Source organism: Chlamydotis macqueenii, chromosome 1 (genome assembly GCF_036417535.1).
Source record: "Chlamydotis macqueenii isolate bChlMac1 chromosome 1, bChlMac1.mat, whole genome shotgun sequence".
In the NCBI taxonomy this organism is placed as follows: Eukaryota; Metazoa; Chordata; class Aves; order Otidiformes; family Otididae; genus Chlamydotis; species Chlamydotis macqueenii.
Window position 1 is genome coordinate 68,107,368 of NC_141556.1, and position 14,721 is coordinate 68,122,088.

At 37.4% G+C, this 14,721-nt stretch overlaps 1 protein-coding gene across 4 annotated transcripts in view; it reads left to right on the top strand.

Moving 5' to 3' along the window:
- ERC1 (ELKS/RAB6-interacting/CAST family member 1) overlaps positions 1–14,721 on the top strand; it is a 294,214-nt gene that overhangs the window by 177,845 nt on the left and 101,648 nt on the right. For all 4 annotated transcript variants that reach the window (XM_086755609.1, XM_086755591.1, XM_086755602.1 and 1 more), the window contains one exon: positions 2,490–2,621. In XM_086755609.1, coding sequence (XP_086611735.1) covers positions 2,490–2,621 — 132 coding nt within the window. The remainder of the gene's footprint in view (positions 1–2,489; positions 2,622–14,721) is intronic.

The window sequence follows — 14,721 nt, forward strand, 5'->3', positions numbered from 1 at the left end:
GGTGCTGCCTGGCTAAGCAATCATGTGCCACTCCTGCTAGGCATCTGTGTGATTTTGTGAGGTGGTTGCACACATTGTGACGCTGTTGCAAGACGTAACTTGCACATCTTTTAACTAAGTTTGTCTGAGACAGAAAGTGAAAACTTGTAACTGATCTGACTTTACTGGATGGGTTATCAGTATTACATTAAAGTTAAAAGGTCATCATTTCTAGGGAGTTGGTTTTAAGTCAACACTGAAATTTTTTGACTTGCAACCCTCTAGTGTATATGTAAAAGTTTGCATATTATTTTACGAAAAGCAATTATATAGGAATATAGATTTTTCAAGTGCAGGTAACTTGGCCCTGTCTCGGTCAGTTTTGGTACCACCAGTTGCTCTTCCTCCTGTTCCTCAAGAGTTCGCCTGTCTGAATAGAGCACTGTATCGTGTCAGGGTTAATGCAGTGTTGAATTCACCTCTTAAATGTTTGCCTAGGATGAAGAGTGGACATACCTTATGTGTTAGAATGTTTTATTCTGCATTCTTATTTTAAAGCAGTTTCCATTTTACATGTAGCTGTTCAAATGAACCATTCCTACTTCTGTTGTTTGAAATTGAGACTTACACTTCCACAGTTCCTTGACTATAATATATATATAATATATAAAGAAGTACAGGCAATATTTATTGTGTAAAACAGATAGGCAAGTAAATATTTTTCATGTCTGGCACAGTTAATATTCTGTACTGAGTTTTTTTGTAAACTTATTGTTCATCTTTTTGATGAGTCTTCAATTAGGCTAATCTTATCCATAAAGTAGTTTTGGAAGATATTATCAGTGTTTCAGAAAGATTCAAAAAGCATGAAAACATATTCTGCAACTCTTATTATTGAAATTAAGATCTTTGAATTTCTTCAGAAACCAGTAATTGCTTGCTCTGTGAATCCACTCTGGAAAGTAACCTTCAGCAGAAAGCTCCTCTGCCTACAGAGTCTAACAAATACTATTGCCTGTTACTAGTACTCAACCACTAGCATTTCTCTACACAAGGGCAGTGGTGCCAGAGACCTTGCACTGATCTGATACAAAGCTTTGCATCTCCACTGGAATGCTCTCATTGAAAGTGACAGTTTTGAGATTGCCAGGAATGATGTTCATATGACAAGTAACCTTGGTGATGTATCCCAAGTCCCAGAAAGCAGGAATTAACGAATAAGTCAGGTTCATTCTTTAAACTCCAATGACTAATTTTTGCATTGTGAAGGTTACAAGGTCAAATTTTTTCCAAGTCAGTCATCTTTTTCCTTATTCTTTATATGGTGTGAAACACTTTCAGAGAAACAGTGGAAAGTTTCAGTCCTGAGTACAAAAGAACATAAGATCAAGGAGTAAATCTGGCAAAAAGCAAAACGCAGAAAACAAAGGGAAACATTTTTTTATTCTTCCACTGCTGCTGAGAAGTTTAAAAATCCCATGTGGTAACTTAAATGTGCATTAATATCTCATCTGCACTCTATAATCTAAATCAATCTGCAAGACAAGAAGTGCAGAAATCTTCCATCAAGCTACTCGTTTCTGGTGGATTTGTTAAGCAGCCATGGTCCAAGATATTAATGTGTACCTCTCAGGACAGCCTGCTTTGCAGTCTTTTGTCCAAGTTACTACAACAGAAGCAGGAAAAATACATTTATTTTCCTAGCAATGTTAGGCTAAAGAGGGTCTCCTTTACAAATAACAATACCACTAATTTTGTGTATCATTTTTCTAAGTTATATTGTTTGTGTAAACCAATAAACCAGTATATTTTCTGAAGAACAATACAGTTTTCTTCAATGGTCTTTGTGTGTATGTAGGACGTCTGAACTTGCTACTGTGAAGATGCTCTTAATCGAAGGATAAATTTTAAGAGAGTCTTGGTACTTGAATGTCTGAGATTCAGACAGCCCAGATGAAGCCTTCATAATTCTTTGAGATATTTTTATTAAAAACTTCCTGAAAGACTTAGTCTGAATAATGGAAAACTCTACTCAGTTTATGTTTGCTTCTCTCCCTCTTAACCTGAAAATGGCAAATTCCAAACTGCAGCTCTATGTTTCCTTTCTTACCACGCCTGCTGGTGAATGTGTGAGCAAATGGGCAATGCTGAATGCCTGCTACCTTCCTGCCAATTCTGGCTTCTATGCTTCTTTGGAACTGCTTACTAATCTTGATTTACCAACAACCCTTGCTTACGTACGCTGTATAACCTGACAAGACTGTGATGTGTCCAAGACAGAGGGCAAGCATTCTTGCTTTGAGATCCTGCTTTGCTAGCTTTCTCCTCCTTACTATGATCTTCCTCCTACTCTTGCATCACTTCATCTTTCTTTGCTTTGTGTGAAGATAACTTACCTGCAGTTGCACCTTGGGAGGGAGAAGCACATTTTAGTTGGCTTAAAACTTGGTTGATTAAAAGGCTGTAGTTCCAAACAAGTCATCTTCACCTAGTCTCCCATCATTTTCCAGGACAATCTACGTAAAAAGGATGATCGGATTGAAGAATTGGAAGAGGCACTCAGAGAAAGTGTTCAGATAACTGCAGAGCGGGAAATGGTGCTAGCACAAGAGGAGTCAGCCAGGATCAATGCTGAGAAACAGGTCTGCAATCTTATAAAGTCACTGATAGTCCTCAGAAAAAAAAAACAGACAGTAAAGTCCTGTTTTCCCTGCTTTACTGTGAAACACAACTGATTTTATTTGGTGATCCTGTATCTCTATCCCAACATTAGGTAACAGAACTCATAAAATCTGCAAAGCCTTCATGATAAGTTGTATTTCATAGGTAAGATTTTCTTGAAATTAAAAAGAAATACAAGGTATCCTGAGCTTTAAAATATTATTTTAAGTAATAACTCTTCTCATCTGCCTTGCCTTTCAAAGCTATCTTCCTATGTGTAAGAATACTTAGGTTCGCTGTGTTGTTCATTGAATGTTTTTAAAGACAATGATTTTAATTAACGTAGTTGTGTTTATGGACAACAGTCTCGTTGCACTTGCGAAACAACTGATAAAGAGAGAAATCCCTTGGCTTGAGCCAAGCATACACACAGAAAGTAGACACTTGTGTGTTGAAACCAGCAGTGTAAACTTCTGTGCGTGAATTGATTCTGTGCTACTGACTAAATACTCTGAAGAACCATGTATGTGCCTGATTTTAACTCACGTAAGTAATCATCAAGAAAGTATACCATAAGTAGTGAATACAATTCCATGAAATTTGGTAGAGTTTTTGAAGGAGAAGCTGAACTTGATGTTCTTACTGTGCTTTTTGTGAGTCTCTTCAGTTTTTTTACTGTTCCTTACTTGACTATAGTTAGCAAACGAGCACATTTTGTCAGTGGCATTGCGATGGCATGATCTCTTTCTCTTTGTTATTTAAATTTTAAATGTTTTAACTAACTGCACTTTAACACGCTTTAAGATGTATTTTCCAGTGTATATTCTTGTATCATATACTTTATCTAAAAAGGAGATATAAATATCTTAGTAATAATCCAAGTTTTCAGGAAGAAAGCAACGGTTTCTCTTTAGACTAGAGTCTAGCTCAGCTGTTTGCTGATAGATGTATTGAGGGTAATTCTGGTTGCTGTACCCTAAGATCCTAGACAATTTATGGAGGTCATTTTCCAGAATATCTTCTTTCCAAACTTCTTGAAGCCTTTAAAAAAAAAAAAAAGCATTAATTAGAAATGTTAACTAGATAGTGAATACTACATCTTGGATCAGATCTCCTTGACAGGAAAATATATATCTCACAAAGGAGCAGGTTCTATCCTGAGATGCAAAATTAAACAAAATAGTATGTGATCTGATGCCTAGAGTGTCATAATATTTTTATTTCTTTGTTACAAGATAAGGTGGCCATTTTTTTATTCTTTGAGCATCTAGAAGCCCATAGAACTTAACCTTTGTGATGTCTGTGCTCGAAATGCAGATCAAGATGCATAAGGCTTAGTGAATTTTTGAGGGAAGGTTTCAAAGAAGGTAGAGTATGTTAATTTTGTAGGGGTTAGGAGTATCTGAAGTTAGGGAAGTAAGCACAAAGATTAACATTTACAAATTTTATGCACGCATAATGTAGGCTTGTATTAGAGGGTGATCTCATGTCATCTTGGTATTGAAAGTGAAAGGTGAGTGGAGTACAGTTTGCAAAGGATGAGTAGCTTACGTTTGAGTCACTAACAAAGAAGCATGCTGGTAGCATTAACATGATCAAAGCTACAGACAAGGAGATTACTGCACAAATGGGCACAACCTGCACAAGGAAAATTTTTACATAGATCCAGACAAAGAGGAAATCTTACCAAAGAACTTCAGTTACACAGATGCAGTCAGAAAAATCTTCTATTTGAGATATTCCATAAAAGAAAGTTTTTAAAAATAATCCTTTAAAGGAGGTTTGAGTCAAAGATACTGTCAAGATTAGCAAAAACATGGAAGTTCTGTCCTAGATTAAAACTAACAAAGTAGTAAGGAAGATTTAAATCACAGGATGGAGAGAAGGACTCCTTTTTATCCTCTTGAGCATGAACTTTTCATAGATGTCTGTCCACTGTGAGCTGTTAGCATCAGGTTTATTCTGGAGAGGCGAAGAGAGAAGTCTGGGTTAGGAAAATAGGAAACTGTTGTCATAGAACTGAAGTTTTATTTATACATGAGGCATCCTAAAACAAGAATGTGGAAAGAGTATAGCGCTTTGGGAATATGCACAAATTTCAAGTTTGGTAGTAAGGAGGCTTTTCAAAAGAATTCACTAGCAAAGCTTGATGAGAGGCACACAATGAGGTCAGATGGTCAGAGCTTAGTGAAAAAGGGAAATAGCTGGTGGATAGAGAGTTGGAACTGGATGTACAATCTGAGAGATGATGCAAGGCAGAGAAATGTGTAGCCTGAGGGTCACATAAGGATCAGTGGGAGAGATTAAGAGGAGAAGAGCCAAGAGGAATAAGATTTGTGGGAAAAGACTGGTGGAATATAGTGGGCAACAGCATCATGAAAAATTAATTTGGACATAGTAGTGTGTGCAGAAGTGTGGAGGAGAAAGAAGGATGGATTGAAAGAAGCGGGATCAGAGGAAGGAAAAGTCAACGTCTATACTGTCATGGATTGACAGCAGTGTCTTCCTCCAACAGAAGGACTAAAATGCCTGCTCTGACCAATTATAGTTTTTAAGGTATGACCATAAAAATAGCATGAAGGAAAGGCAACTGGAATGTCTTGTTCCAGTCTGCATTGGGAGAGCTGCTGTGCCTCATTTTGTCCAATTGAATTTTGGTTTGGTATCAATTAAACACGGTCAAGTAACAGAGTGATGGCAAGTAGCAGTTTTACCAAGGTGAGGAGGAGACTTTTCATCAAATGTTTTTCATTTCATGTTCCTTCAATTACTTTGAAAGAATGCCTGTTTTTTGTTTTATTATGTTCTGTGGAGATTCTTTGTAGAGTTGTGAAAGACATCCTTAGATAGCTTTAGAGTTTTAAAATGCAAGGTTTTGTTTTCTATACAGTATTAATGGCAAATCCTTTGACTTTTACAAACACTAATAGGTTAGGATCATTCTTAGACCAAGTAAGAGTGATATCTATGATTTTTAAAATGTTAATGTTGTCTAAAATGATTATAATTTGCTTTTAATTGCATGCTTTTTCTTTCCTCTCTTCTGTTTATCTTGTTTTCTGCCATTCTGCCACTTCACTGCCTGTCTGAAGCTGTTTAATGAATCAGTGCATGAGGTCAACCATTTTGGCTTTAAGTGGTTCAAGGTATGAGGGCATCTCATGTGTGTGTACCTCTGCCCCAATATTTAATGTTGTGTTTGTAGCCCTGTGTTGTGCAATCCTACCCTCCATCATCTCATGATGCATGGTTTCCTGCTATTTTACAGGCTTCAGATTTGAATTACAGTGTCCATGAAGCTACTCTGTATTTCAAGGTTCTCAGATAACAATTTCAGATTAAAATCTTGCTCTCTTTAATCCTGTGTTTGAAAATATCCTGGCATTGTGTATAACTGTGGCAGTGGGTTAACTGTGTTAATACATGATCTGTACCTGGCAAGATGTCTCCAGCTGACTAAAGCTTTCCATTTATTTCAGGATCTTAGACCTGTTCTTTCCTTTATCTATCACAAAAATAAAATCAGGCATTTCATGCTGGGAGCAATGTACCCGTTGGATTGGACATAGTTTTATTCACCTTATTGTTCTGTATAACAGAACCCCTGCCATACAGAAAGCAGATGAGGGAGTCTTACATAGATATAAGGACTGGAATGTTCTTCAAGTTCTTTCTTTCTAAGGTAGTCACCTGGTTTTGTTGGTGCATCTACTGAATCTTGTATGTAAATATTACTGTAAATTCCTTATAGATGTGAGGTTCTGTACAACTATGGTTCATCCCACTAGTTCAGCCTTCTAGATCAAAGGTCAGGTGTATGGAAACTTCTTTTTAAGTACTCTCCATAAGGCTGAAGGTAGGACTACTGAGATCAACACTTGTATTATAAAATCCTTTCTATTAGAGATGGCAAAAAGAAACATGGATCCGGGCACTTTTTTTGAATTAACCAAATCTGAGTTTACTTTAGTGAAGCTATCGTTACATTCCTTATGAAAAAAAAAAAAAAAAAAAAAACCAACAAAAAAAAAAGTATAAGTTTTTCCCTGCTCAAAAATACAGTGGTAGTTTTACTTCCCTGGGAAAAACTGCTGGAGATTGTCTTTGACAAAAGGCCCTGTCTTGCTCACAAACTTTCTTTCACTGTCCTGGTGCATCTTACCGTCTCTTTTGCAGCAGGAGGCAGGAAGTTATCTTATATATCAACTTAGTCATAATCAGCACCATTCCCAGAACAATGCTAGGAATGTGTTTCGATCTTTGTGAAAGAATAAGGCTCTTTTGGTGGAACAAAGTGAAACAGAAGCTCAGATTCTGTGATTCAGTGTCATTAAATAATAAGTAGTGTCAGGTCCTTGGCTTAAGGAGCACAATACTAGAATTACTTGCATTTTGAGTCTTCATTATTGGACGGCGTAGTTCACAAAAGTGTACTGACCTAAGATACTTACACCCTCCCTCTCTTTGCTCACTTTCATCCCCATACTTCAGTACATATCCCTTCAGTTTTCCCGGTCTGGGTCTTTCTGGGGCCATGTTGTGAAATGGAGCTGTGACCTAACTCATGATGAGAATTATCTCTTTTTCTGACATAAACAGTTTTTCCTCAAAATCCATGAAGTGCAAGAAAAAAAATGTATTCCTTTCCAGACAATTCTCTTCTACAGAAAAACTCGGAAGAGTAACAGACTTGAGTTTCATTAAATTGAGGATGCTTCTTTTTGAAACATTTCACACTCACACAAAAGCTACCAGACTTTGCTGTACTGCTGTTTGCCATCAGATTCCTTCAAACTCTTCACTGAATTTCAGCCTGAGTTTGGTTTGTTTAGTATGGTGGGATTGCTTTTTAATTATTGTGGCTAGGGTCTGCTGTTTGCTTTCTCTTAAGTACAATGCTAAAGATTTTCTTCAACAGATTAGTAGAGGTGGAAACTTTCGTGAGCTTGCCAATGAGACTGTACTTCTCCAGTTAGCCACATGTTCAACCTTCATGTGGCAATGCATGTGCTTTCAAGTAACAGCTGTGCTTTAATGTATTTACGTTAATCATCCTTAGTGTCTTTTGGGAGAAGAGTGTTAAAGTTGTATGTGGAATTAGCATACCATTTTTTTCAGTACTTGTAGTGAGTTAATATATCATCCTAGAATTTTTCTCTTTGGAGAATCAATCAATGCTGTAGGAATTGACAATCTATGCTATGCTATGTAGCACAGCATTAAATAATTACTTTGAATATTATTCAGTTATATCTAAACTGTCTGCCTTGGTGACATATCTTAGTTAACCTGAAACTGTTTAAAATGCAGGAAAATGGAAATCAGCGTGATCTACAGAAAGCTTGTAAAAAACTGCTGAAATCTTTGGACCATTAATCTGAGCTGAAAGGCTTCCTTTGGCCCAGTTGCTACAGCTACCTTAGCAGCCATTACAAAGTAGATGTACCCTAAGAAAGGTTAAGTTATTTTGAAGTTGTCCATGTTTAGAGTTGTGGGTGGAGTATCATGAATTAACCATAGTTCTAGAGCTTTTATTTGGATGTAACAAATTATGCTAAATGAGTGTGCGCAAAACTCTGCAGAATGTGCTAAATTCTCATCTCCCTGCCTCTGTAGAGATTTTTAAATGGTAATCAAAATCCAGTTTTTTCGCAAGATTGTGTTATCCCTTAAATTGTCTGTTATCCCTTGAATTTTTTGTTATCCCTCGAAGTAGTGATTGCTGTTCTGTTCCCAAGGGGCTGGAAAGATTCACGCTAGCCAGAGAAGATAAACACAAGACAGTTTCCTAAGACTGTACATCCATGTAAAATAAAACAGGACAGCTTCCTTTGGTATGGTGGCAAGAGTTAAAAAGCATAATATGTATACTTCATTGGATTATGGTTCCACTTGAGGGAAATGCAGAAATAAAACTGTAACTTGTTATAGTCTTCCAATACCAGAGACGACAGCAGCTCTCTGTCCTCAGTAAAAATCAGAATTCAGTTTTTTACTTATTTTTTTCCAGGCCTGATTCAAATATTTTGTATGTGTTGAGCAGAGACAATTATTGCTTCCTTCTCAAGAGCTCTTGTCCCAGCAGTAGGCTGTTGCTTATTTATATGGCTTATGGCCCTCATTTAGGAGATAGAACTGTCAAAGCTACCTCCAAACATCCTAACAGGACACAGCTGTGACTTATTCAGTCCTGAAGTCTGCCAGCTCAAGAGTTTTCCCTTTTCCAAACATCAGTAAATTTTTATTCCTCCTCCTTCGTACAAGAGCTCAGTGCTCTCAGAGTATGAACAATAAGCACTCTTGGTTGATACTCAAGTAACGTACTCCTTGACAAAAACTCCTGTGTTTCTATTTCTGTGGGTTCTGCAGGAGTAACATGGTAATGTCACATTTCTGATCAGTCTAATATTAGTGCTCTTCATTCCCTAGAGCCTTCAGTGGAGACAGTAAGGAGCAATACAGATCATTAACTCCACTTCATTATAAGATAATTTTTTATAATGGAAGTTTTTGTTGAGAGACCAACTTACAGAAACAGGATAAGTCAGCTGTCTAAGTGTCTCACTTTCACAGTGATAAGAAAATTTGCATTCAACTAAAGTATCCTGCAGCTTTTCAGACCATAGTATTTTGTTCTCTATCTTTATCTTTCTCCTCTCCTTTTTCCGAATTAATAATGTAAGCATGGGACAGTGGCACCAGTTCTGTTAAGTCACCAAAACACTGTCTTTTTTTTCAGGGATACTGAATGTACAAAATTCTAACAACCTAAAAATCAAAGGCACAAAGACTTAAAGTTTCACACTGTTATAAAGAAACACAAAGTTCATCCCTAAAACTACTGCTGTATGTTAAGATGATGATAAGATCCTCCTTTTCTTTGGAGAACTGATAATCCACCAGCTGTTTTCACAGGTTTAACACTAACTTCCCTCTTTATTGTGAACAAAAGAGAGCTCCTCTTCTCCGTGTGCAGTCTGACACAGTCCTCTAACGTTATAGACAGTTGACTTTGGCAAAAGGGGTGCTGTAAATCTCGCATCCTCTTTCCAGTGGAGGTAAATGTGGTGTATTGAAGAATCTTCATTGTTGCACAATATTCTGCTGTGTTTATTTCTGAGTGTTTTTAGATAGGATCTTCAGCTAAGAAATTCCAACTTGTGAAGAAAAAAAGGAAAAAAAAAGTTTTTCACTTGTCGGCATAGGATCTTATGGCAATATTCATTAACAGTGACCACACAGAACAAGTGAAGCAGTTATATAGGGTGATTTCTTCTTGTTACTGCTTACTTATTTCTCTCATTTTCCTCTGATATTTTTAGTTCTCAAAAAGCTGTGCCTAACAGCTTTCCCAGTATCTATAAGAATTTTGAAGTTTTTCCCTTAATTCAGAATAGCCAAGAATTTAGTTAAGTATATTGAATATAGTCTTTAAGAGTACCTAAAGCCACCCTACTGCTTTAACGAAAATGTGGCTATGATGAAACCATAATTCATTTCCCTCTTATTTTGTATAAAGGTTTATTAGCTTGTGATTTAAGCAAACCATCTGGTCCTGCTGGCAATCCAAGTTATGTCAGACTCAATGCTTTCTCCCTGTAATATGTTACTTGAGGCAGTTAAATTACATACTTAAGTCCCAAGTCTGGCCTGTGCTTTTTCCATGTCTTAACATCTGTTCTGGGAAATTTTTCTGGGATACAAACAAGTTTGCATGGAGCCAGAACTCGTCTTTGTCTTTCTTTGCATGTCTATTTCTTTTCCTTCTCTCTGTTCTGCAGTCTAATCAGCTCAGCTGAGCAAAAGATAATGCAGAAATTTGCAGTCCCTTTATCATTTCAGTAATGTACACAGGGAAATGAAAAATAGTTCAAAAACTCAAGAGCTGTAGAAAAGTAGGAGACTATCCTCTGGGAGAGTGGATGACACTTTGGGAAATGTTAATTATTTTTTTCAGTCCTTATAGTGTTCTTACTATTGACTTGTAATTGCAAGATTTTTGTTTTGCTGGCCTAATTCATTTTGGGCAAAAGTGCAGATTTCTAGTACATTTTGTCTTGTAAAGCTAATTTCTTGTTTATATGAGAAAGGCCTGTGTTTAGAAAGCCAATAATTTTAAATATGCAAGTTAGCCTGCTGAGGTGGTTTTGAAAATAAGATCTCTAGTGATTGATTTATACAATGATCATGGAAAATGACTTGTTTATGTTGGTATTTCTATCTGTATTCTCTAAAATTTTGTCGTTTTGTATTCTGCTTGGAATTTTTGAGACACAATAATGAATATAAACAGCTATCCCATAGCCCACTGTGTTTTGTATGTGTATTGAAAGAAATATAATTTCTTTCCTTCAATCAGAAACATCAAAATGTGCCTGTTTTCAGGCATGTAATTCAACATTAAACTATACATTTCCCATGTATCGCTGCACCTAAAGTACTGTATCTCTAGTTTAGGAGTAGGGTTCTTAGCCTAGTCAGTCCAGTCTTTTTGTCATGCACTTTTAATTATGGACTGATGTGCAGTCTTTTGTGCTGATCAAAAGGTAAAAAATAACAAGAAAGGAAAGATAACAAGACTAACTGATACCTTGGACCATCTCGATAGTTGAAACTTTAGCTGATTCAGGGAAAAACCTCACAAAGTTCAACAAGAGCAAATGCAATGTCCTGCATCTGGTTCAAGGCAGTACCCAATATCAATACAGACTAGGGTATAAATTAATTGAGAGCAGTCTTGTGGAGAAGGATTTGGGAATTCTTGTGGATGAAAAATCTAACATGAGCTAGCAATGTATGCTTGCAGCCCAGAAAGACAAATGTATCCTGGGCTGCATCGAAAGAAGCATGGTCAGCAGGTTGAGGGAGGTGGTTTTCCCTCTCTACTTCACTCTTGTGAGACCACACCTGGAGTACTGCATCCAGCTCAAAAATGGGGGATCCCCAGCACAAAAACGACATGGACCTGTTAGAGCAGATTCAGAGGAGGGCCACAAAAGTAATCAGAGGGCTGGAGCACCTCTCCTGTGAGGAAGGACTGAGAATTTGAGTTGTTCAGCCTGGAGAAGAGAAGGTTCTGGAGGGACTTCGTTGCAACCTTTCAATGTATACAGGGTACATATATATGCACGTAGCATATAAACGTGGTCACTATTTCGGAGTAGATCCTCTGCCCTGCCAAGTGTTTTTGCAAGTGCAAAACATATTTTTCCATATTGATGACTTTGTTCATTGCCTTTTTGTGTTTGCACAGTACCACTGTAGTGAGTTACATCATGTTACCAGTGTTCATGATGCATTTATTGCTTGGATGATGACCCAAAATTGGTCTGCTTCTCTGAAAAGGTGTAGGCAGAAAATTAAGCTCCAGAACTGTCTTCCTGAGAGGCCTGTGGAGGCCTTTTTCAATTTTCTGTGCCGTATAAAAGTTCTGTTCAGGTGATCCTTCATCACTGAGGAGGAAGTTCACAATGGGAAGGAAAAGGTAGCTGCCACTACATTTTGAATAAACATACTGAAGCATTTGGTCATCCTGAGACTGCTGCAGTTATCTTGTCTGTCTGGATTGACCTAAGGTATTGGAGTGTTTGGGCTCTGATTTTAAGAGGGAACCGATACCAACCACATCAGTTGATGTAGCCTTCTTCCTGGACTGAAAAGTCTGCTGTATCTTGGAAATTTTGTGCATTAGTTCCCACGTAACAGGTGGCAATTGGAGCTTGCCTATCCTGATCATCAGTAAGCTTTCCAGCAGCGAGTACAGAGGTTAATATTTTGCGTATCCAGTCCCTTTCTCAATTTTACTGGTTTCTTACTGACCTTTGGGGAACTTGACCAAGGTCTTTGGAAGTCTGTGGCTTCACGTTACCCAGTGGCCGGGAAAGCTTACCAGAAACACCACATACTTGGAGATAATATGATAACTGTGTGTCTCTGCAAAAGCCTGTTTTCTGATGTATAGTTGTATAAGAGGAGCCTGAAATTAGAGTTTCTAGGAGCAAGAAGATTAAAATGGTAGATGGGCTCCTGAAAGGGGCTTCATTTTTTTTGTTATTACACAATTTCTTCTATTTCTTTACAGGCTGCCATTGACATGGTAGATAAACTTCTGATTTATTGCCTTTTCTCTCCACCTTGCTTTCATGATTTCTAAGGACATGTAATGCAATGTAGAAAATTTGTTCTATGTAGACATTTTCCTTTTCTGCTGCTCTGAATCCCATACTGATGTAATTGTAGTAGTTTACCCTCTTCTGCATGGTTTGTTCAGGATTCTTAGGAGCTCTCTCCTCTAATGGAATCTTCTTTCAGCTTCATGTTCTTCCTTAAAGATAAGCTGTTGCCTGCTCAGGTCATGTAAGGCCTAAAAACAATGAAAAAATAGTCTCCATTTAAGCTCTCTACAGATCCATCCTGCTCAGAATACATGAGAACCTTTCAGGCCTGTCTACAGAGAACGGAATCCCAGGATGAGTCCTAGATAGTCAGGGATATACTCTGCTTTATGTACTGTCATTTGAGCAGAGAGAAAAGAGAAGTGAAAGTGAACTTTCTACACCTTCTGAAATGGAAACAGTCTAGTTATAACTGACAGGGCACAAGCTTACCTGCCGTTAAATTGAAAATGTCAACAGCATGTCTCTGAAAATGTCTCAGCATGCCAAGAACTCTGGTTCTTGGCAAATAATTTTTCTTTATTATATAATTAGCTGCTCTCAGGGGAAAAAAAAATCAAGGGTAGATTCAAAGTCTTTTATATAGGCTAAATTAGATGTGCTTTGCAAGCAGTTTGCTTCCAGTGAATGTTCCTGTATCATTTCTCACAGGACTGCTTACTGGGACATGTACAGACAGGTCTGCTCCAAGGTTCATAAGCTGCCAAATAAAATGTTTTGTTTTGTAAAGGTTTAATTGAAGTGGTCCCATGGAATATCTATAACTTAATGAATCTGAACAATGAAGTCTTTATTGTGAATATAGTCATCACTATTTTGGTGAATTTTGTCTTTAGTAAATCGTGTGACAAATGGTCCTTGCTGAAGAGAACGGAAGGTAGTGAGTTCCGTAAACTAAGTTGTTGGCACAGTTTAAAAGCCACTTGCATTCCAGACATTCCTAATAAATGATTAGATCAATTTTCTCTTAACCTGCAAAAATACAGACTGTAACCTTAGAGTTTAAAAAATTAGCAAACAAAGCAATGAGAAAAAAGATTAAGTACCTGCAATAACCACTACTACAAAGTACTCCTGCAGAATTTAGCCCTTGCCACCTAGCACTAGGAGCCTTGGCCTAGATATCAGCCTCTAACCTCGTTGTGTCTTCTTAACAGCATGGAGCTGTTATGCTACAGATCTGCATCGAGCGAACCAGCCCTTCAGTGTTAGCGTCACGAATCTTGATAACTGGGAATGGAATGAAGGATGTCAGAAATCTTTCAAACCTGATTATGGGAAAGATGTTACTTCAAAGATTGTTTTATCTTGGCAACTGGCAGATTGACACAAGCCATTTTGATTGTTGCAGTTGGCCAGAGGCTTGTTTATTTGAGGTTGTTTTCTTTTATAAGCAGGAGGTTTTGTAGTTGACGTGCCTCTTTTCTTCTCAATTTAAGGGAGAGTGTTTATCTACATAATTCTGATCCACCCAAAGGAAGTAGAAGCTGATACACTAGTACACCTTCACTTCCCCAGCATGTTGCTATTTTTCTCTGCCTAGGCATCAGTTTCCATCCTCGTAGTATTTTTGCTATTCATTGTTTCTGCAGTTCTTTTTTGCATTCTGTTCTGACATGTTCTCTATTTCATTTTATGGTGTTTTCTCCTTGTTTTAAAAATTCACAGAGTTTCTGATCTTTTTTTGCATACTAAACACTAATAAGACAGGAAAAGTTTGGTTGTTATGTGCATGATAGCCAGTTTGGACTCCGTGTCACTGAAATTCTCCTTCAGTCTGTTTATTACTAGATGAATTACTGGCTGTACATTTTGAATACTTTTTGATAATTGCATATTTTGTATTTTTCTTAATTTGCTGGGCATAAGAAGAATACTTGTTGTCAGCTGCATTTGAGTGGAAGTG